The following is a 22,743-nucleotide window of genomic DNA, read 5'->3' on the forward strand; positions in this document are numbered from 1 at the left end:
CCCAGTGGTGATCAGGGCAAACTCATGATTCCGTGCTCAGGAAACCATATAGGGTGCTGAGGCTCAAACCTGTGTTAGCCATGTACAGAGAAAGAACCCTGCCATGTACTACCTTGTACTGTCTCTCTGGCCCCAACTTTTTAACACTTTGCTGAGACTTGGATTATTTTTACATCTAGTTCATATTTTATTTATTTTTACTTTCAATTGTTATCTTCAAAAAGAAGAGAGTGCCAGGCAGTCACATGACTAGGCCTTTTTCAGATATAGGTTAGGATGTGGTGATAACATATTGGTCCAGTTTAAATAATTTCAACATATGAAATGGTTCATGTTTGCCTTAGAAAAGCAGTACACAACAGTGGATGAAGGTTTTCAATCAGATTGTACTGAATTTAAATTCTGAATGCATTTTACTCATTTACGGGAAATCATATAAATTCTCTAAGTTCTGTTTTTCTTGTCTATAAAAATGAGTATAGCAATAGCCTTAGGCAGGTTGATAAAAAATATTCTAAAGGAAGTTGTGTGCTCAGACTCTGTCATATTATAACTGGTGCATTGTAGTATGAGAGTCAATGCTAGCTCTACAGGTTAAAAAATGCCACTCAAACATCACTTAGAATGCTAGAACCCTCTTTGTCACTATATGCTGAGACTTGGGGGCTCGGGAGAGGCATCCCAGGGCCTCTGCTCTTGTGGGAGGGAAATGGTTGCTGTCTCACCCACTTTCTGGATTCAGACCCTATAGCTTCACCTTTATTTGGGCTTCTGATCAAGATTTTTTGTTTTTGTTTTCACTCCCTAGACTGAAAACCAATCTGCAAAACTTTGGGAACAGCAGCACTGTACATGTTTTAAAAAGGTATATCAATGGACCTAATTAGGAGATATAGTCATTTCTAAAACTATAGTCCAAGAATATAATTAATCATTTGTATTTGCCTTTTAATACCAATAATTACTTTCCTATTTGAATCGAATACACATTTAACATCAAAGCCCAAAATTTATTGAGTTCTATCTATGTCCTAAGCACTGGCTTTAGTGTTTTGTTTTCACTTGAATTTAAGGTAATATTTCCTTTACACAAGTCAAGTCCTGCATAAGAGGACAAATCCCCTGGGCTGGCAGGGTGCACTTAGAAAGATGTTCTTAAGGTCTGCCATTTTTGTTTGATCAAAGGTCTCAGAACCAAAGTAAGATAATTATTGATAATTTGGGTGAAGACCTCTAACTCGAATCTAATTAACAGAATCTGTGGGCAATTTCAGGTATTTGGGCATCTTGCGCCAAACTCCTGAGCTGCATGATCTTCAGGTCCACATTTTTGGCATATTAGCTGAAAGAGTTAGACTGCTGAAATAAAGGAAAACTTCACTATCCACCACTCTGGAGCATTTTCAGCCTTGAACTTCATTGTCCCAACATTTCCAAAAGAGTTGGATGAAGCAAACACAATTTCCCCTGTGGTGTAGACAACACAGAAGCCACCTACAAAGATAATTTCACAAAAGAAATAAAATACAGACAGTCAGCGACTGTAAAGTCACTGGATAATTTAGGTCAGAGTGTCTGTGTACTGACAATTATTTCTTTGTTATTAAGGAGAGAGGATCATTGGCTGTTTCAATAAATAGTAGCTTAGTTAAATACTATGCTTTTAATGATGCAATCAACTTGTATTGGGTGTACGAGCCACAAACACAGAGTAAATGAAGGTTCTGGTTTACTTCTACTAGAATAGCATTTCAGAGTGTCAGTATCCTGGACATGGACTTCGATGATAAGTGGAGCTTCTAGTGACCAAGTCACATTTTGTTGTTTCCTCTTAAGTAGCAGAGCAGTAGGACTCACTGAAAACTGCTGTGGGTCTTCAAAGAGGAAAGTTACAGCCAGCGTTGAGTTTCTCTTTCTCCATCAAAACCTAAGAAGCAATTTTATCCAGGGGACCTCACGAGCTAGAGAAGAACCCTTTGAATAGCATCTGAGTCACTGGTTATGTTGGGTGTTCTCTTAAAGGAAAACTAAATGACTTGTTTGAATGAAAGGATGAAGAATTTGGTCTCTGTTGGTCTTCCCAAGCAATTACATCTACAACCTCTTCACAAGCCCTGTGCAGCCTCTCTCACCTCTGACCTCACCCTGACACTTAAAGAAAACTTAATACTTTGTGATTTATTTTATATTTCATATGCAACAATCAGCAAATGGAAGAGAGGTGCTTAGGAAAGTATGTGCATATATATATACATATATATTCCTTGTTTAGTAATGGTAAAAAAAGACATACCTTATGAAAGGGAATTGATGTTTTCTCTTTTCAGAAAAATTTCTGTGCCTTCCTCTTAATCAATACAATTAATGTAGCTTTTATCTAAAGTTGGCCTTTTTTGAAAAGCTGCTTTTCACTTGGAATCCAAAATCAAAAGGGTCCCCAATTAAGAAAACATTTTCTGTTGTGCAGAATTCATGTTACCGTACTGTGAGCTCTGACATTTTGTTTCTGTGGTAACCAAAATCAGCTGATTAGTTGGCATGGCAACAGAAAAGATGTAATCCCAGCAGACACACTCTAATCAATGCCCCCAGCACAGATGGTCTCCGGAGGATCAACAAGAAAGAGGCTGGCAGGCATTCAGCGATCACGTGCTAGCTTGAGACTAGGCCAGGAACAAGAGAACTAAAAAAGAACATTTCTCAAACTAACCGGTAGCATTTTAACCCTTTTCTTTCTCTGCCTGATTGTAAAGTAGTATTGACCATATAGTTGGACAATTCGATGCTTTTCACAAGGCTTTTGCGAAATAAAATATGATTTTTTAAAAAGCAGAGTATTCATTCTATTTTATTGTTTATTATGCTTGTACAGCACATATGAAATAGTACGCTTAGTGAATAGTTGCAGAAAGCTCATAGTATTTACTTAGAGATGCTATATATGCACTGTACATAAATGTGTCATATACTAGAGTGATACTGCCATTGAAATTAAAATAATTTGGGTAGGGTCAGCATTAGAATATAAATGTACAAACCTTTTTGTATGGCATGGTATATACAGGCTAAGATAAAAATGAAGAACTAGTTTTGAAAGACAAGGATGAGGGTAGGAAAACTGGTAGAACAATTCCATAATTTTCTTCTGCAGTACTAAATGTGTCCTCATAAATAACTGAGGCCAAAAAAAGTTAACCTATGCTTACAGAAGTGATAAGTGTATCTAGTAATAGCTGCAATTATTATTCCAGTTTGTAAAATCTAAAAATAACTGCAGGTACCTCAGAGAGGGCCCTTCTCTGCAAATGCCACTCTTTGGTCTTAGCACCCTCAAATTATATTTGAGGGTCTTTGATTCTGAAAACCTTGGTGATTGCTCTTCTGATTATTAAGCTTTGTTTTCAATTTGATTTGAAATTGAACACAGAAAAGAAAGGCTTGATAATGTGTGTTTTAAAACTCTAATTACATATTTATCCATAATCTATAATGTTCCTAGCATCAGGAAATTGCAAACTGTGCACTGCACTCCTGAGGAATATTAAATATTACTGTTGATTAGGACTGCGGCTGATTCTTTGGTTCACCAGTTGACCAAATTTTTATAAAAGCAACTCAGATCCACTGGCTTAAATGCTATTTGGAGAGAGAGCTTAACATTTATCGATGGACCAAATTAATACCAAAGGGTGCTGGACACATGGGATATTCAAAATCAGGTCACGCACTACTGGCAGACATCCCTTTAAAAACGAAGCACCAGGACTGGAGCAATAGTACAGCTGATAAAGTGTTTGTCCTGCATGAGCTGTCCTGGGTTCAATCCCTGGCATCCCATATGGTCCCCAGAGCTTTCTAGTTTGCTAAGACTAATGCCTGAGTGCATAGCGAAGAGTAACCTCTGAGCATCACCAGGCATAACCCCAAAACCTAAAAAATATAAAATAAAATTAATAAAGCATCCACTTCCAAACTAGTTTCTCTGTGATACTGAAGGGAGATGAGCGCACTGTTTTCTGCTAGACATATTATTTTCTTATACAGGATAAATTGTTATTTTACTTAATACAAGAACAAAAAAATCAGAAAGATTGAGGGTGGGGGGAGCTGGTATCATTATCAATAAAGAAGAAAAAAACCAAACAGTCCATTTGAAGTTTCTAAAAATAAAGGTACATAATTATCATTTGGACTAAGTTTGCACATAGCTAAGCTACATTTCCCATAAAGTGATTTTTTAAATCACAGTATGGAAATGTTCATTCCAAGAGGTGGCAAATGCACTGCCAAGAATACAGTTAGATGGATGATCTAAATATTTGAAGCTTGAGACCAGGGGGCTGAGTTTCAGGAGAGTGTTGAGGTCTCACAGAGATAACCTAGATGGTTTAGATAAAACCTCAGTCATTTGAAAGTGGAACATTCCAGGACAAGGAAGACTGAAAGAAAGGAAAATAATTTCTTAAACTGAATGAAGAAAGCATTTATCAGTGACTCAGAGAATGGGATTCTTCTTTATTTAAAGCTGCTGCTTATTATTCAGAATTACATCTTTAGAGAAACACTGCTTACTTATGGAAAGTTTCTGTTCTACGAAAGAAAAGAAATGAAAAAACAGGCTACAACAAAATGTTTCTTTTTAATTCTCAATGGCTGTAAGCTTTGCAAAAATACTTTGGCTTTGTAGAAGTGTAGCTACTTTATCAGGACAAAGTTATGCTTATTATCATAAAATTTTCCCCCTTAAAACAGAAGAATTTTTTTTTAATTACCTAGAAGTAATGCTAAACCTCAACCAAGAGCAAAGAAAAGATAAGCAGTTAAGAAAGCATTCCATAGCACTCAGGCTTTATTGCCCTGGACATGGATCATGTCTTCATCGGATATACAAGATTATGTAACTGTGTCTCCAAAATGAAGTATGTCCCGGGGGGATTGAATAGATATGTCGGAGTGTTCCACTTTTCACAGAGAAGATTCTCTAACATGAGCTTCAACCTTCAAGAGAGTCTCCTTAGTCCCTGAATGACAGCTGTCTCTTCCATTCAAGAGTGAGGAAGGGAAAAAAGAGACAAATACCAGCTTCCCTCCTACACTTAAAATGTCTATGAACAAGACAAAGATACCATAAAAACAATGGCAGTTGATGATTCGCTTTTGAATTTTATAACCATTTACCCAACCTTTATTCATTTTTATCATAGGCACTTGAAATATTATATTGCACCAAGATTTAAATCAAAACAAAACAAAGCTAAATAACATGTATTTTAATTTTAATCCTTTCAATAAAATTGTGCAAAAATAACAAACATTGATTTTATAATCTGGGATTTTGCAATTAACCCTAATAATTCAACTTTTCTTAACTATAAAGAGAGGGTTGCTGTTCTCCAAAGAGATTACAAATTAGTTTCACATCGAGTCTCCATTCAAATGCAATGAAGCAGCGTTCATTAAGAATAAACTCCCACTTGCAAGCAAGATTTTATGACTAAATATTTGTTCTTATTAATTTTTCTGTTTGCGAGAAGGCATAAGAGAAGTGTGTATAGTGTTTCAGAAAGGGCATTTGGGCGGAAATATGTCAATTATATGTGTATGGGAGGATAAGAGAAATAGAAAGTAAAGTAACTTTCTATTTACTTTCTAAAGTAAATAGAAAGTTAACACTCCATCTCTTCGCTCTTTATACCCGATCCTTCATAGGGCCTTCAGAAATTAGGTTATCAGAGTCACCATAAAGCTTAGGCTCACCTTAGGCTTAAATCACCTTAGGCTCATTTTTTAACGAAACTCTTTTTTTTTTTAATGTAACTCTTAAAAAGTATTATGGCAATCAAATACTGACCACATAACAATAAAAATCTATTCTTTTTACTGTAGAAGGCCCTTTGTATAATATCCATACCTTTAATTTAGCATCCTAAATTTATTAGACAATTGAACTTTAATTTTGACTTTCAGATTCTGTCACATATGATTTCCATGTGTTCTATATCACTTGAATCCATCAGCTCAGTGAGGTCAGAAAGAAAAAAATGATGATCAGGCTGGAGCGAAAGCACAGCGGGTAAGGCGTTTGCCTTGCACGCAGCTGACCTGGGTTCTATTCCCATATGGTCCCCCGAGCACCGCCAGGAATAATTCCTGTGTTCATTGCCATGTGTGACCCCAAAAACCAAGAAGTAAAAAAGATAATCCTACAAACAATAAGATGTAAGAAATCATCTCAAAATTCTGGACAACATCCGTGCTTATTGACCTGGAAAGCACCCAGGAGGATGAGTGGTTTTGCAGCCCCCAACCATACCTTGGTGAACATGGGCTTCCCGTGCTGGGTGACCATCGCACACTGGTCGCAGTCCACCGTGATGGAGGAGTTGTGGTATGATTCTTTCGAGTGCTTGAGGATGTAATACAGGTCGGTCACCCCACCTTCGAACACAGTACTAAAATAGCGGGGGATGAGGGTCCTGCCAATAGCTGGGAGAGGAAGACAAAGAAACAAGCATTGTTAGAAGCATTATAAAGTACTCTCCAGGCTACACATACCTGACACTGACGGTAGATGGCCAACTGCATTGCAAACCACCTGAAGAAACAAACCTTGCCAAGGAGCAAATTTCCCTTTGGAGGGTAGAGGACAATTGGGACATGCCTTGGCTCCTCGGGGTCTGTTCTTGGCAACATGCTCAGGGATGTCCCCTGGCAGTGCTTAGGGCATCATATGTGATGCCAAAGTGTCAGTCTTATGCAAGGCAAGCACCTGACCACTTGTACTATGACGCTGGCACCCAAATTTCTCTCTCTCTCTCTCTCTCTCTCTCTCTCTCTCTCTCTCTCTCGCGCGCGCGCGCTTTTTGGGTCACACTTGACAATGCACAGGAGTTACTCCTGGCTCATGCACTCAGGAATTACTCCTTGTGGTGCTCGGGGGACCATATGGGATACTGGGAATCTAACCCGGTGGGCCATATGTAAGGCAAATGCCCTACCCACTGTGCTATCACTCCAGACCCCCAAATTTCTCTTTATAAACAACTGTAATTCTTCTGCACGTTAGTTAATAGAAATACCGAACTATTCAGGAAAACTTAGTGTAGTCTTTCTCCAGAGTTTGTGTTCATTGGAAGTCACTAAAGTACTGGTTAGTCCTCTAAAAATAATAGAAAAGAACACTAAGTGGATATTGGATCTTTTTAGTACTGGCTCAACGAACAAACTGCAAGTTTTTTTTTTTAAAAAAACAAATTAGATGCTTGAACAATGTGTTTATAGGTCAGTTGTTCATCAGTCTCTTAATACTGTTATTGGTAGTCATGATTTGTATCATATGAAATATTTCTCCTTACTTTTATCAGATCTTCAGAACACTAAGAAAGGGACTGAAATACAAAACATGTTGTTGTGAAAAATAATAAATTATTGTGAAACTTTCTAAATGATGTAACTTGATAGTAGATAATTGGGGCCTAACTCAAAATCTGCAAACACTCTTCTCATCAGTGTTTGGAAAGCACATTCCAACACTAAGTCTCAAACTGCCTTAATAAGTCGAAATCCTTAAAAACTGATCCCTATCTCCATATACAAAGAAGTTCCTATCCATGTAAATGCTCATTATTTTATCTTTTTCTGTAGGTGCATATTTTTCTACCATAAAGACCCACTACAGGGGGACTTATAACCTTCTTCTTGGTCTAAATTGGTTTCTTTCCTTCCACATGCCCTGCCCTACCCATTTTAGCTTAAGCTATTGGTAAGTAGCTGGGTCTCTCTTATATCTGAGGCTTAGGAAGAGCTAACAAGCCCTTGCATTAGCAGAAAATTTAAATCCTCTTACACTGAAATCCCAACTCATAATATTAGGAATTTTGCCTATGTGCAGATTTTGCAACAAAGTACTAAAGCACTCTCAAGCAATCTAAGGTTTTTAATAAATCTCTTACATTCACTATAAAATACCTCCTGAAAGACAAAAATAATATTTAAGATAAATGCATTATTAAAGAGAGCTTTAGTAGGAAAGATCATACAATCTTCACTTGAATTTTAAAAATATTTAATTTCATTTAAAAAGAATCAGTGCTAATCCATTCCATATCTTTTTTGTCTGTGGATTTGAAAAATTAGAATAACCATAAAAAATACACTGCGAAACCATTTTCTGAAGTGATCTCTGAAGAAATCTGTTGTGGATGACTAGTTCCTGAATAATTTATATAGTTGTTATTGCTTCATATTTACAGCAGTAAAATCAATCAACAAGTGTGTATTAAATACTCCCAGTTCTCTGGCAATCCCATTCTAAACAATCTTGATACATATATTTTCAAAATACCGTCCAATCCTCAATAATGCATACTCATTTTCTAAATATAAAATTTAAATAAAACTAATTTGAGTCTGTCATATTCTTTTTCTTTTGTTTTCTCCAGTCCAAATTCATTTTTGGACTCTTCTAGAATTTCCTTAGTTATTATACTTGATATATTTATGATTTTTAGTTTTTTAAGCCAGTATCTGGGTTTTAATGATACTATGCATATATATGTATAATACATATATATTATTGCTACAAATATTCTGTTACTTTCTGTCTTTGCCTTTAGTTCTTTGAGCATCATATAATAACTGAATGGAAGTCTTTATTTGTTAAATTTGACACTGTGTTCATTTATTTATTATTGAATCATAGTGAGATATGAACAACACTATAGAGTTGTTCATGATTGGATTTCACTCATATTGTGTTCAACACCTGTCCCTTCACCAGTGTACATTTCTCAAGACGAATGTCCCCAGTCTCCTCCCCACCACCTCTATGGCAGGGACTTTTCTGCTCTCCCTCTCCCTCTCTCTCTCTGCAATATGTTTTACAGTACAGATACTGAAAAATTATCGTGTATATTCCTTTACCTACTTTCAACTCTCAGTTCTTGTCTGGTGTGATCATTTCCAACTTTTATTGTCATCCTGGTCACTAGTCTCTTCTGACTGCCTTTTATCCTCACTGGTCAATGATTGGAAGCTACCGCAAATGTGTAGGGGGAAGAGGGCAGTTAGGAGAGGAGAGTCTGCCATATTCTTAAACATATGCAGTGATTAATATAAGAAAGTCTTACTAATGCAAAAATCCTTATTGTACTTGTTAAACAGATAAAATTAACAGCGCATTTCAAATATTCTAACTTAAGGCTTACCATAAATCAGCTCTAGTAGTTTGACTTTTGGGGATTTGTGCTATGGAGCACAAATATAAATCATAAAAAATTATATTGAGAGTAAAAATTGGGTAGTACTACTCTACCCAATAATGTGTTACATTAAGAAGTTTATTGAAGGGTTGGAGCAATAGTACAGAGGGTAGGGCATTTGCCCTGCCCACGGCCAACCGGGGTTCGATTCCCAGCATCCCATATGGTCCCCTGAGCACCACCAGGAGTGATTCCTGAGTGCAAAGCCAGGAGTAAGTAAGCCCTGTGCATTGCTGGGTGTGACCCAAAAAGCAAAAAAAAAAAAAGGAAGAAGTATATTGAATCAATAATCATCCCAAATATAAGTAAACTAAGCTCATAGAAGTCCCAGAAAAAGTAAAGAGTAAATGAATGGATTTAAAACTCAAAGTCAAAATACATGGTTCTTTCAATAGACTCATTATGATTGTAGAAACAAACAGGCTCAAAGTGAAGAAGGTAAAAATATATATTCTAAACTAACGGTGAAAAAGTTTAGTGTCAGTTAAATTTATTCTCCATAAAATAAACTTCCAGTCAAATGAGGACTATGAGGGGGAAAATGACATTATATAAAGTTAAAAGAACAAGTCACCAAGAACACACAACACTTCATAATATGCTCTAACATAGGAGCGCCAAAATATGCAAAGAAAATATCAACAGACCTAAAGAAAGAAATGTCACAATACACTAATAGCAGTGGAATTCAGTATTTTGCACACATCAATGGACAAGACATTCAGATAGAGGAACAACTAGGTAACAATAGCTTTAACTAATACATAAAGGGATAGAGCAATAGTACAGCAAGTGAGAGCTTTCCTTGCACACTGCCGACCCAGGTTCGATACCTGGCATCCCATATGGTCCACCAGGAGGACCACCAGGAGTAATTTCTGAATCAGAGTCAGGGAAAAAACCTTGAACATTCTCAGGTGGGGCCCAAAACAAATTCACTAACAGAAAACAAATCTGATTGATGATATTAAAAACTTCTAAAAAAAATAATGAATTAGACCAGATTGACTTAAAACATAGAGAATATTTATTTCATTGCAACAAGATACTATACATTCTTCTCAAGTGAACATGGAAAATTCCTAAGATTATATAAGACAGATGTCTCAATAAGTTTATAAATCCACAGTCCACAGTCTTTCCATTGTTCATCGATTTGCTCAAGTGGACCCAGTAACGTCTCCATCATGAGACTTATTGTTACTGTGTTTGTCATATTGAATATGCCACGGGTAGCTTGCCAGGCTTTGCCATGTGGGCGAGATACTCTCGGTAGCTTGCCGGGCTCTCTGAGAGGGACAGAGGAATCGAACTCGGGTCGGCCATGTTGGCTGTGTGCAAGGCAAATGCCCTACCGCTGTGCTATCGCTCCAGCCCAAGTTTATAAATATTGAAGTAAAAATCAAGCAAATCTTTTATTTTTGGTTTTTGGGAGTCATTCAGCAGTGCTCAGAGATTACTCCTGGCTCTGCACTCAGGACTCCTGGTGGGCTTGGGGCACCATATGGGGTGCCAGTTGTCTAGCCTCGGTTGAACACATGAAAAAATGCTCTACCCACTATAACCATATTTGTGCCTTCAAAATCAAGCAACTCTTTGGACCACAAGCATAGGTAACAACAACAACATAAAGGTCCAATCAAACCTATAAGGAGTGATTCGTGAGTGCAGAGCCAGAAGTAAGCCCTGACTATTTCTAGGTGTGGCCACCCAAACAAAAATAAATAAATAAATAAAAATAAAAGTCTAAAGAAAAGCCAACAACATATAGAATCTACGGGGTGCAGCAAAAGTGGTACTAAGAGGAAATTTCATGGTAGAAAACAAGAAACAGCTAAAATAAACTAGCCATATATCTAAAAGAATATATTTTCTAAGAACCAAGTCCAAAGTCATAGAAGCAGGAAAGTAATGAAAATTAGGACAGAAATAAGTGGAACAAAGACAAAAATGACAATACAAAAGGCTGATAAGATTTGAGGTTGGGGAGAAGAAAAAAAAAGTTTGATAAAAGAACTGGTTCATAGAAAGATAAGACTTACAGACATTATTAGCATCCTCACCCAGATCCACACCCACCAACTGGCCCCCTGGCGCCGTGTAATCCCATCAGTGGCCAAGACTCAGAGACTATAAAAACCAGCTCCCGGAAGAGAAGAGTGCAGTCTCCTGCCCCCGCGCCTGGCTGTCCTCGCTGGGGCCCGTTGGAGGGGAGCGGGTTGAGCTTTCCTCCCCACCCTGACCAGGGCTCCGGCAGCCGAAGACCTCCAGGACCAGACACCACCATGCTGAGACCACTCTCCACACACCTGAAGGTACCGGCAGAGGGACAAAGCCACGCGGGTTCCGGGGCCGAGATCTCCAAGCCTACTAGGATTGGGGCCGAGCATCCTCCACCCAGATCCTCCAAATTCCAGTAGGCGGGGGTCACACCCACCAACTGGCCCCCTGGCACTGTGTAATCCCATCAGCGGCCAAGATTCAGAGACTATAAAAACCAGCTCCCGGTTTATTATGTCTTATTATGACATCTCATTCCTACTTTGGACAAACTGGCAGGCTACTGAAAATAGCCTGCCCACACGGCAGAGTCTGGCAAACTCCCCGTGGCGTACCCAAAATGCCAAATACCAGTAACAATGATGGGTCTCATTCTCCTAAAGAGCCTTGAATATAATCTCAGGGCTAGGATGAAGGAGACGTTACTGGAGCCTGCTCGAGGCAATCGACGAATAACAGGAATATAATAATAATAATAATAATAATAATAATTAGCAAGAAACAGAAACTTGAGTCTTGAGAGATAGAAGTCTAATAAATGAAATGAAAGAGACATTATGAAAAAGACAAAGGTCATGAGACTACACTGGGATCAATGCAGCCAAAAAAGAAAACTCTAGAAGAAATGGATAAACTCGTATTGTTACATGCATTCCAAGAATGTATTATTATTATTATTAATTGAGGCCATTATTATTATTATTATTATTATTATTATTATTATTATTATTTTGGTTCCTGAAAATGGTTTGTTGGTATGGAGAAGACTTAGTTGTCATTTCTCTGTTGGAAACTGGGTTACCTGGTCACTAACCAACCATACACAACATATTCTAACCAGGATTACCCAATACAATTGAAAACCCTGGTCAAAACAAAGCAAGAAAAAGATATAAAAGGCATCCACATTGGAATGGAAGAAGTAAAACTGCCTCTTTTGTGGATGGCATTAAATAATGCACAGGCACTTTAAAGTTTCACCAAAATATTGGACATAATGAATGAATACAGTAAAATGGCAGACTACGACATTAATATACAAAACTGTTTCTATAAGCAAAAAACTACAGGAAAATAAGAAAACAGTCATTTATTACTTTACTTTATAATTCATCAAAAAGAATAAAATACTTAAGAATAAATTTAATCAAGGAACTGAAAGGCTAGTGCACTGAAAACTCTTAAGACATCATTCAAAGAAATAAAAGGAGACAAAAAGAAATAGAAAGTTATCCCTTGCCTATGGATTGGTAGATTAGCATTGCTACGAGAGCCCTTGACCTAAAGCAATGTAAAGATTAAATATCATCTTTATTAAAGTACAGCGGCATTCTTTATAGGAATAAGACAAAAAAAATCCCACAGTTTGTATGCAAACATAAAAGATGCCATGTTATGCTCTCTGGCTTTAGCTACTTGAAAGTAAAGAAACAAAAATTTACACACTTCTAGAAGCCCAGCCAATCATGTAGAACATCCCAGGAAGATTAGTTAATTTTTCCAGTTCGCAGAACCCCAGAGGTTCTTGAAAACTCTAGCCTATACCAATTCCTATGAATGAGACCATCTCGGAAGTGCATCCTTGAGAACCAACTGACCTGCTGCAAGCTGACTTCCCATGGGTCAGAGATGAACTCTCCTCCCCTATGCTTTTAAATCTCAGAATCATGAGTACATAAATGCTTGCATTTTAAGCCAACGTGTTTAAGAGAATTTTAAAAATATAGATGTATGGAAATAGACACTCATAGTGGGATTCAGCTTCATAGGCTAAAAAATAGCAAATCAAAAACGATTTCTTTAAAGAAAGAACAGTTTCCCACTAAAATAGAAACCTAGGAAGTCTGCATCAGAGGAAAGCAATGAGAGCTTGGGTCACTGGGGATGGATGCAGACCTACTCCTCAGACAGCTTAAGGGAGATGTATCTTCTTCCTTTTGGTTTTTCAATTTTTCTCCAGCAAGTTTGTATCATTTCTGTCATTTGCAAACAGAAGCATCTTTTCTGACAGTGTCCTGTTTCAGCTGTGGAATGGGGTAGCAAAACACAGTAGAAGTAAAGAAATGGCCAAGAGCAAGAGGTATCTGTGTTCTGTGCAACATGCTGTCTTCGCAGCTAATGGGTCCAAAGAGGCATCACAGGCTTTATTATTGAAATTATATAAGAGTGATGATTATAATTAAAAATTATTGCACAGATAATTATCATTACTGCTGGGGCAAGTTACCACTGAGTTGCTTAATCTGTCATTCATCTCTATCACCTGCCTCTAGTTTCACCCACATCTCTCTCTCTCTCTCTCTCTCTCTCTCTCTCTCTCTCTCTCTCCCCCATCTCTCTCTCTCTATCATCTAATAGTTCTGACATGAACTGAAACTCAGGGTGCCAGAGCTGGGGAAATAGTTCAAGTGGCGGAGCACAGACACATCCCATACAAGGTCTTGAGTTTGCACATCCTACTTATGTGGTGGAAGGCCTCAGCCTGGTCATTCCAGCACAACCCCACTGTGTGTGATGGTGGCAGCCCCCAAGCACTGACAAATGGCACTTATAAAAATTTAATTAGAATAAAGGTATCAGTAGGGATCACTCCTTTCTAGGAGCTCTAGGGGAGAATCCATTTTTTACAGACCCTGGAGATTGCTCAGTGCTTGTCTAAGACCACATCTACTTGCAAAGCCAGAAATGGTGGATGGAGTTCTCATATCCTCCATCACCCCCACTTTTTTCTCTTGCCTCTCTCATTCTCTTTTAAAGCCTCATGATTATGTTAAAGTCACTCAAATAATCCAGGATAATCTCCCATCTCTACTTTCTTAACTTAATCCGATTTGCAGAATTCCTTTTTAGTAATATATCCACAGGTACAAGGGATTAGGACTAGATGGCTCTGGAGAGGAGGGGACAAGTATCCTCCCTGCCAAGGAGATTGCCTTTGACAAGGAGATTCTTTTTTGCAAGGGAGAAAAACAAAATAAACAAACAAAGAATAATCATAAACACACATACACACAGGAGACGTGAGCAACAAAGAGATAATGTGCAGTGAATGGGAGATAAAACCAAAAGTAAATTGCACATGTTTTGGGAAATCACTTTATAGTTTCTTCACTGACTTAGTCTGTAAACATGCACTGAACTCAAGAGTGGGTGTAATACCCATGGGAGGAAGACTGTCTCAAAGGCATATCTTCACCCCTGTCTTTTGAACTTATTTCCAACGTGGTTGTCAATGTGTCAAAGTGTATATGCTAAATTAAAAATATTTTTTTCTTAAACTCTTTGCCGGTTTCTTCTGATTTTTGAATTCAATATGATTTTATTATTTTTGCATTCAAAGAAGATCAAAACATTCTTTTAATTTAGAAAGTCCTGAAACTATACTGCAAAATCAAATGTAAGTGATTTCAAATGAGTGAATATTTCAGATTTAAATTTGGTAATTCCCTAACTCATCACCCATATCCATTTCTAAATTTATTTAAAATTTATGTTGTCACATTCATATGCTATGCATTATAGTTTGGTTAATAATAAATCATCTGGAATCATCTATATATCTATATTGTATTCCTATGAGAAGGCTTCTATATTTCAAATATTCTTGAAAAGACTCACAGGTTATAGAAGAGACTACATATTTTTTCTAACATATTTAGGTCAAAACTCTAAAAGTTGTGAAGGTAGACATAGGGTAAGCAAGAAAGAATAAGAGGATTTTCTGTGATGTTTGGTGAGTGGAATATAGTATGTATTATTTATGTGCGCATTTATTAAAGAGAAAAGAAAATCACAGAAAGTTATTCAGGAGACTAAAATGTGGATAAAGAATATCTAAAAAATACTTTGCCTGATAGATAGGTTTTAGTACATATATAGCTGAAATATTATTTATACTAATTTGAACTTGTACTCTGTATTCTATCTATGAACGTTTCCTTTATTACTTCATTCATTTTATTCACTGGTGTTTTGCTCTGCTTCCAGCCACTCTCTCCCAATTTCCAGAATTCTTGCTATGGGAATTGGTTGGCTGATAGTGCTGGTTAAGTAGAATCTAGGTCATATCTTTTCTTGCAGCTCTTACACGTATACTATATTTGAATGTCTATAGAATGCCTACTGATATCAACTGAATCATTTAGAAACCAAGCAGTACATTTTGGAAACTCCACTCGCTGTACAGTACTGTGCGTTTGCCATTTTGAGCACTTCACATCTATTAATATTAATGAAATGCCTTTCTTAAATTCTTAAGGTTGCTTATCAGTAATTCACAGGAACAAAATTGCAAGGAGAAAATTATCGTGTGAGAAATATTCAAACTAGTAATCAAGATACACATTGAAATAACAAAAAAAGTTAATGCTTAAATAAAACCTAGTGAGACTGTGGTAGAGCAAACATATCCAAATCATTCCAGAGAAGTCAATGAAGCAATCACTCTAAATCCTGAGAACTTATATTTGCGATAATTCATTAAGCACAACTCTGAGCTATAGCTAAATACCCCTAACAAACTGGACTTTTCAGATCTGAAAGTGCTCTAAAATTCTTCAATTCCTTCGAGAAACTGTTGACTTTAATTAAGATCTTTTGAACTGGGACCATCAGTTACCATTCTAAATACTTGTTGTTATAATATTTCAAAGTCAGTTCACTTCAAGAAAATGAACGATTGAGAGTGTTGATTAAATGTGGCATAAAAACAAGGTTGTATCTAATAATGCATCAATGTCATTTAACAGTGTCTTCATTAGCAAAACCACAATAACTACACATTGATGTTTCTAAAGATGTAAAACTAATTATAATACAATGATTATAATTTTTGTGTACAACTTATGAACAAGATAATGGGTAAATTGTTTTCCAAAATATGAAACTTTTAGATAGTTAAAAGTTTAGATAGTTAAAACTTAAGATCCATTACCTCAGAAATCCACATTCTGAGTATAGGGTACAACATAAAGATCTGCTAAATTTTAGATATACCTATATTCAGAAATCATTAACTACATTCTACTATTAGTGGAGATGTCCCCAGGACTGAAATAAACAATACTTACTGTTTGATTTATGAAAAATATGGCATTATAAGAAATTAAAACAATGGAAATAAAATCAGCTTAAATTTTCATGGGGAATTCTAGATAAAAATAAACAATTCAATTGAAAAATGAACTTTGTGAGCTGAAGAGAGAAAGAGATTAAGTCACAAAGTAGAAGATTTGGTTTGATCCCTGGCACCACGTGGTCCCTTAAGCACTGCAGGAAGCAGTTCCCAAGCACCACCAGGTGTAGCCCCAAATCCTACTCCCAAAAAAGGAAAAGAAAAAAGGGAATGAAAATAATGTGCTGAGCACATTTTCTGATTTGAACAGGGATGAGCTTAGTTCTTGGTGATACTGATTAGCTCCTGATTAGTGATTATGAGAAGCACTTAACATTGTGGGGAAAAATATAATACAAATGCTAACAATTATTTAATAAATGCAATTAGATTATCCTGATTACATTCCATACTCTTACTTTACAGACTCAAGAAATGATGTCCAAAGATGTAAAACTTAGTTTCTTGGAGTTAGTGTGAGATAAAGTAGAAGGAAAATGTGTTTACTATCAACCAATGTTGATTAATTTCTGTGCCCAAACTTAATTTTTATTCATGTTTAATTATATGTTATACATACATAAAACCTTATTATTGCATTCTGGTTGCAGAGACTCAGTGCCACCAGATCAGATTTTTTTTTCTAGGCACACACTATGACTCGTTTCCTAAACTCCATCTCAGCTGTGCAAAGGAGCGCTCACAGATGTCCCACAAACATGGCCCTAGTTTTCAGTCAAGTTGATATCAAGAATGAATTTGACTTTCAGACACATGACAAGTAAAATAGTTTTATGTGTAATTGACATGGTCATTCCCACCTCTTAGAATCTTAAGAGCCAGCAGGGTTTCCACTGGACCCTACCCTGTTCTAGAAGACGGGAGGAGCCTGAACCATAATTACCCTCCTGAGGTAAGGAGGGTAATTACTGCCAGCTACGGGGGGCCTCGGGCGGGGAGGACAATTTGAAACTTTGGAGCAAAATAGTTCATCTGTGGATTGTTAAATTTGTGAGGTTTATTTATTAAAATAAACAGGGTTAGTGAATGAATATGATTATTAATATGTCTCAAGTTCCCCCGTCTACCTTGTTCCCTTTAATGCTGATGCCTTACCAAAGACAACTTTGACAATATATTGTTAAATTTTTTTATTTTATTTTATCTTTTATGTCACTGTACTTACAATTATACAATACTGTCAAAGATCACAGTTATGACCTTCCAACCCCCACCAGTGACAACAAAAAAGTTATGTACCTCTTATAATTTTATAATTTTAATTTTACCTTCTCCTACCCTGTGTCTGACTATCCTCGCCAGGGCCCAACAGCTGAAGACCTGCAGGCCCCAACCAAGGCCTTACTGGGGCCACTCTCCACACACTTGGATAAGCCTCAGACATAACAGAACTGGCAGAGGAACCCAGGTGTGTGGGACCCGGGGCTGAGATCTCCAAGCCTGCACGGTTTGGGACTGGACCTGTCAGTAGCTAGACAGTTACACCCTCCAACTGCCGTGTAACCCCAACAAAGACCAGGATCCAGAGATTATCACAACAAGCTCCTGGGAGAGCACAAGGCAGAGTCTCCTACCCTGTGTCTGACTATCCTCGCCAGGGCCCAACAGCTGAAGACCTGCAGGCTCCAACCAAGGCCTTATTGGGGCCACTCTCCACACACTTGGATAAGCCTCAGACATAACAGAACTGGCAGAGGAACCCAGGTGTGTGGGACCCGGGGCTGAGATCTCCAAGCCTGCACGGTTTGGGACTGGACCTGTCAGTAGCTAGACAGTTACACCCTCCAACTGCTGTGTAACCCCAACAAAGGCCAGGATCCAGAGATTATCACAACAAGCTCCCGGGAGCGCGCGGCCACAGGCCGCGCGACTATTTATTTACTTTTCTCTAAATTTTCAGGGTACCTTAAATATCCTTAAATATCCAACCCGCACGGCAGAGCCTGGCAAGCTATCCGTGGTCTATGCCAAATAGACCAAATTGATATGCCAAATCCAGTAATAAATGGATCTCATTTCCCTAACCCTGAATATGCAGAGTCGAGAAGGATATGGAAGGAGAGGCTGATAAAACACCAAGGCAGACATAGGCTACCAAAACGCAGAAAAACAAAAATGATTGTCTGTACTTTTAATGCTCGTACGCTGCATCTGCTGCATCCATTGAAGACCTTATGGTACAAGCACGAAAGATCAAGTACGACATCATTGGTCTGACCGAAACGAGAAGACATCAATCCCATCATGCTGTTTTTGACACTGGAGAAGAACTGTTCCTTGGAACATGTGATAAAAGAGGCGTCGGTGGTGTCGGTATCCATGTCAACACAAACTTAGTCACGAGCATTGATTCATTTGAATGCCTAACAACCCGAATCGGATGATTACACTTGAATAAATGTGGCTCACTACCGGCAGCTTCTATCTTTGTTGTCTATGCACCAACATCCAGTTATGGTGAAAGAGAAACTGAGAAATTCTACATGGAGCTGGAGAAATTCTATAAAGAAGATCACACCTTCTACAAGATCATTGTCGGTGATTTTAATGCCAAGATAGGACCAAGAAGATCAGTCGATGAACTCCACATCGGAACCCATGGCCTGGAATGGAACGAACAGGGTGACAGACTGTCTGAGTTCATCATGTCAACCAAAACCTTCCATGGTAACTCACAATTCCAAAAGGCTGAATCTAAACGTTGGACATGGGAGTCTCCCGATGGACGGTTCCACAATGAAATAGACCACATCATATTCAATCGGCGGTTTTGCCTAACCGATGTCGCTGTTGTCCCAAAATTCCAAACGGGATCAGACCACCGTCTTCTTCGTGCAAAATTCTACCTCACAGAACGAGGAGAAAAGAATGCAAGGTTTAAGAAGAGGACTCCCAGAACAACCACCAACTGGGAACTCTTTGGCTCTGTTGCAGCAACATGGGAAGATGCCGTCATTGACAACATTGATGAGGAATACGATCGAATGATTCAGCACCTCCATGATTGTGCAAGGAATGCCAAGAGAGAGATAATCACAAAAAACCGGCTTTCTTCGAACACTATTGAACTTATTCGCCAACGTGGCTTGGCACGTGCCTCAGGCAACCACAAGCAAACGTCCGAACTGGCAAAACAGTGCAGAGAAGCCATCAAGGATGTCCTCAAAAACAGGAGAGCAGCAGTACTGGTAGATGCAGCAGAAGCTGGGAAAAACATTCGTAATGCCCGCCTGTCCTTCACCAACTACAAAACCAAGATGACTGCCCTCTGACATCATGATGGATCTATCACATCTTCCAGAAGGGCAATGGAGAAGATTATTCATGACTTCTACTCAGATCTCTTTAATAGCCACATCCACTTGCCCACATACCACATACCACATGATGGATATGTCGTTCCCAATGTTCTCCCTTCCGAAATCCAACATGCCATCTTGTCGGTAAAGAAACAAAGAGCACCTGGCCCAGACAAGATCAGACCTGAACACCTGAAGAACTTACCATCAGTACTCATCAATACATTGGCTCGACTCTTCACACGCTACCTGTCTGAATGCAAGGTTCCATCCCAATGGAAAACCAGCAAGACTGTACTACTATACAAGAAAGGAGACATCCACGACATTGGCAACTATTGCCCAATCTGCCTGTTGTCTGTCATCTACAAACTATTCACTCGAGTCATCCTGAATAGGATTAGCAGAACACTAGATGAAGGACAACCATGTGAACAAGCTGGATTCCGAAAAGGATTCAGTACCATCGACCATATCCACACAATAACCAAGCTCATTGAGGTATCTCGGGAGTTAAAGATGCCACTCTGTCTAACGTTCATTGATTTAAAGAAGGCCTTTGATTCTGTTGAGACGGAAGCGGTCATAGAAGCCCTAGCCAATCAGGGCGTACAAACTCAATACATCAGGATCCTTCGTGAGCTCTATTGCGGATTCACTACCAAGATCTCACCATTCTACAAAGAAGTAATCATCCATATGAAGAGAGGGGTTCGGCAGGGTGATACCATTTCACCAAAACTCTTCAGTGCCACCCTCGAGAACAACATGCGACGACTGGAATGGGAAAACATGGGAGTTAAGATAGATGGTCGGCAACTACACCACCTCCGCTTTGCTGATGACATCATTCTAATAACACCAAACATCAACCAAGCGGCACAAATGCTGAACGACTTTGACCGTGAATGTGGAAAGGTCGGACTACAGCTGAATCTTGCGAAGACAATGTTTATGAGAAACAGCCTTGTTCCTGACGCTCCATTCGCTCTCAACGGAACCACCATCTCCGAATGCAACAGTTATATATACCTAGGTCGAGAAATCAACATGATGAATGACCTGGCACCTGAGTTGCGCAGGAGGAAGAGAGCGGCTTGGAATGCCTTCAAGAGCATTGAAGAAATAACTAAAAGGACAAAGAACCTCCAGCTACGAGCACATCTCTTTGATTCCACTATTCTTCCTGCATTAACATATGCCTCAGAGACCTGGACCCTACGAAAACAGGATGAGAACACTATTCGGGTCTCTCAAAGAGGAATCGAAAGAACTATGCTTGGAATATCACGATTCACTCAAATGAGAGATAGAATCCAGAGTTCTGATGTTCGTCAATGCTCAAGAATCAGGGACGCTGTCTCATTTGCCAAGACATCAAAAATCAGATGGGCTGGACACGTAATGAGGTTTACAGACAACCGCTGGACTAGAGCCATTACTGATTGGATTCCACGAGACATCAAAAGATCACGTGGACGCCCACCTATAAGATGGTCAGACTTCTTCGTCAAGACCCTAAATGATCGGTTTGAGGCTCTACATGTTCCTCAAACGAACAGATACCATTGGGCTACGCTAGCACGCAACCGGGATGAATGGAGACGTTACTGGCACCCGCTCGAATAAATCGATGAATAACGGGGATTAAGTGATTAAGTGATTAATTTTACCTTCATAGTGTGTACCTTCTCTCCCACTTTGGTTTATTTTTTATATAAAATGCGTCCTGCTCCCCCAAGCATATGATCATCTAATCTTCGATAAGGGGGCAAGAAATGTGAAGTGGAGCAAGGAAAGCCTCTTTAACAAATTGTGCTGGCAAAACTGGATGGCTACATGCAAAAAAGTGGGCTCAGATCTATCCCTAACACCAAGTACAAAAGTAAGATCAAAATGGATTAAAGACCTCAACATCAGACAGGAATCCATAAGGTACACTGAAGACAAAGTTGGCAAAATCCTCCATGACACTGAAGCTAATGGTATATTCAAAGATGTCACGCCACTGGCCGAGCAAGTGAAAACAGAGATAAATGGGACTATCTTAAACTAAGAAGCTTCTGCACCTCAAAAGAAACAGTGACCAAAATACAAAGACAGTCTACAAAATGGGAAAGGATATTCTCCGGATACATATCTGACAAGGGGTTGATATCAAGGATATACAAAATACTGGTTGAACTCCACAAGAAGAAAACAACCAACCCCATCAAAAAATGGGGCGATGAAATGAACAGAAACTTTCTCAAAGAAGAAATCTGAATGGCTAAAAGGCACATGAGAAAATGCTCTACATCATTAATCAATCAGGGAGATGCAGATCAAAACAACAATGAGATATCATTTCACACCACAGAGACTGGCCCACATCCAAAAGACCAAAAGCAACCGGTGTTGGTGCGGATGTGGCGAGAAAGGGACTCTCCTTCACTGCTGGTGGGAATGCCCACTGGTTCAGCCCTTTTGAAAAACAATATGGACGATCCTCAAAAAATTAGAAATTGAGCTCCCATTTGACCCAGAAATACCACTCCTGGGAATATATCCCAGAGAGGCAAAAATTATAGTCGAAGTGACATCTGCACTTGTTTGTTCATTGCAGCACTCTTTACTCTTTAGCTAGAATCTGGGAAAAAACCTGAATGCCCAAGAACTGATGACTGGTTAAAGAAACTTTGGTACATCTACACAATGGAGTACTATGCAGCTGTTAGAAAAGAAGAAGTCATGAAATTCTTATACAAGTGGCATACATGGAAAGTATCAT

General features: G+C 38.5%; 1 protein-coding gene across 10 annotated transcripts in view; it reads right to left on the minus strand.

Annotated features, from left to right (window-relative positions):
• The window catches only part of LDB2 (LIM domain binding 2), a 383,871-nt gene that overhangs the window by 72,561 nt on the left and 288,567 nt on the right, over nt 1-22,743 (minus strand). For all 10 annotated transcript variants that reach the window (XM_056130359.1, XM_056130357.1, XM_056130358.1 and 7 more), the window contains exon 3: nt 6,314-6,486. In XM_056130359.1, the coding sequence (XP_055986334.1) occupies nt 6,314-6,486 (173 nt within the window). The remainder of the gene's footprint in view (nt 1-6,313; nt 6,487-22,743) is intronic.

Source organism: Sorex fumeus, unplaced genomic scaffold, assembly GCF_029834395.1.
Source record: "Sorex fumeus unplaced genomic scaffold, SorFum_2.1 ptg000077l, whole genome shotgun sequence".
NCBI classification, from domain to species: Eukaryota; Metazoa; Chordata; class Mammalia; order Eulipotyphla; family Soricidae; genus Sorex; species Sorex fumeus.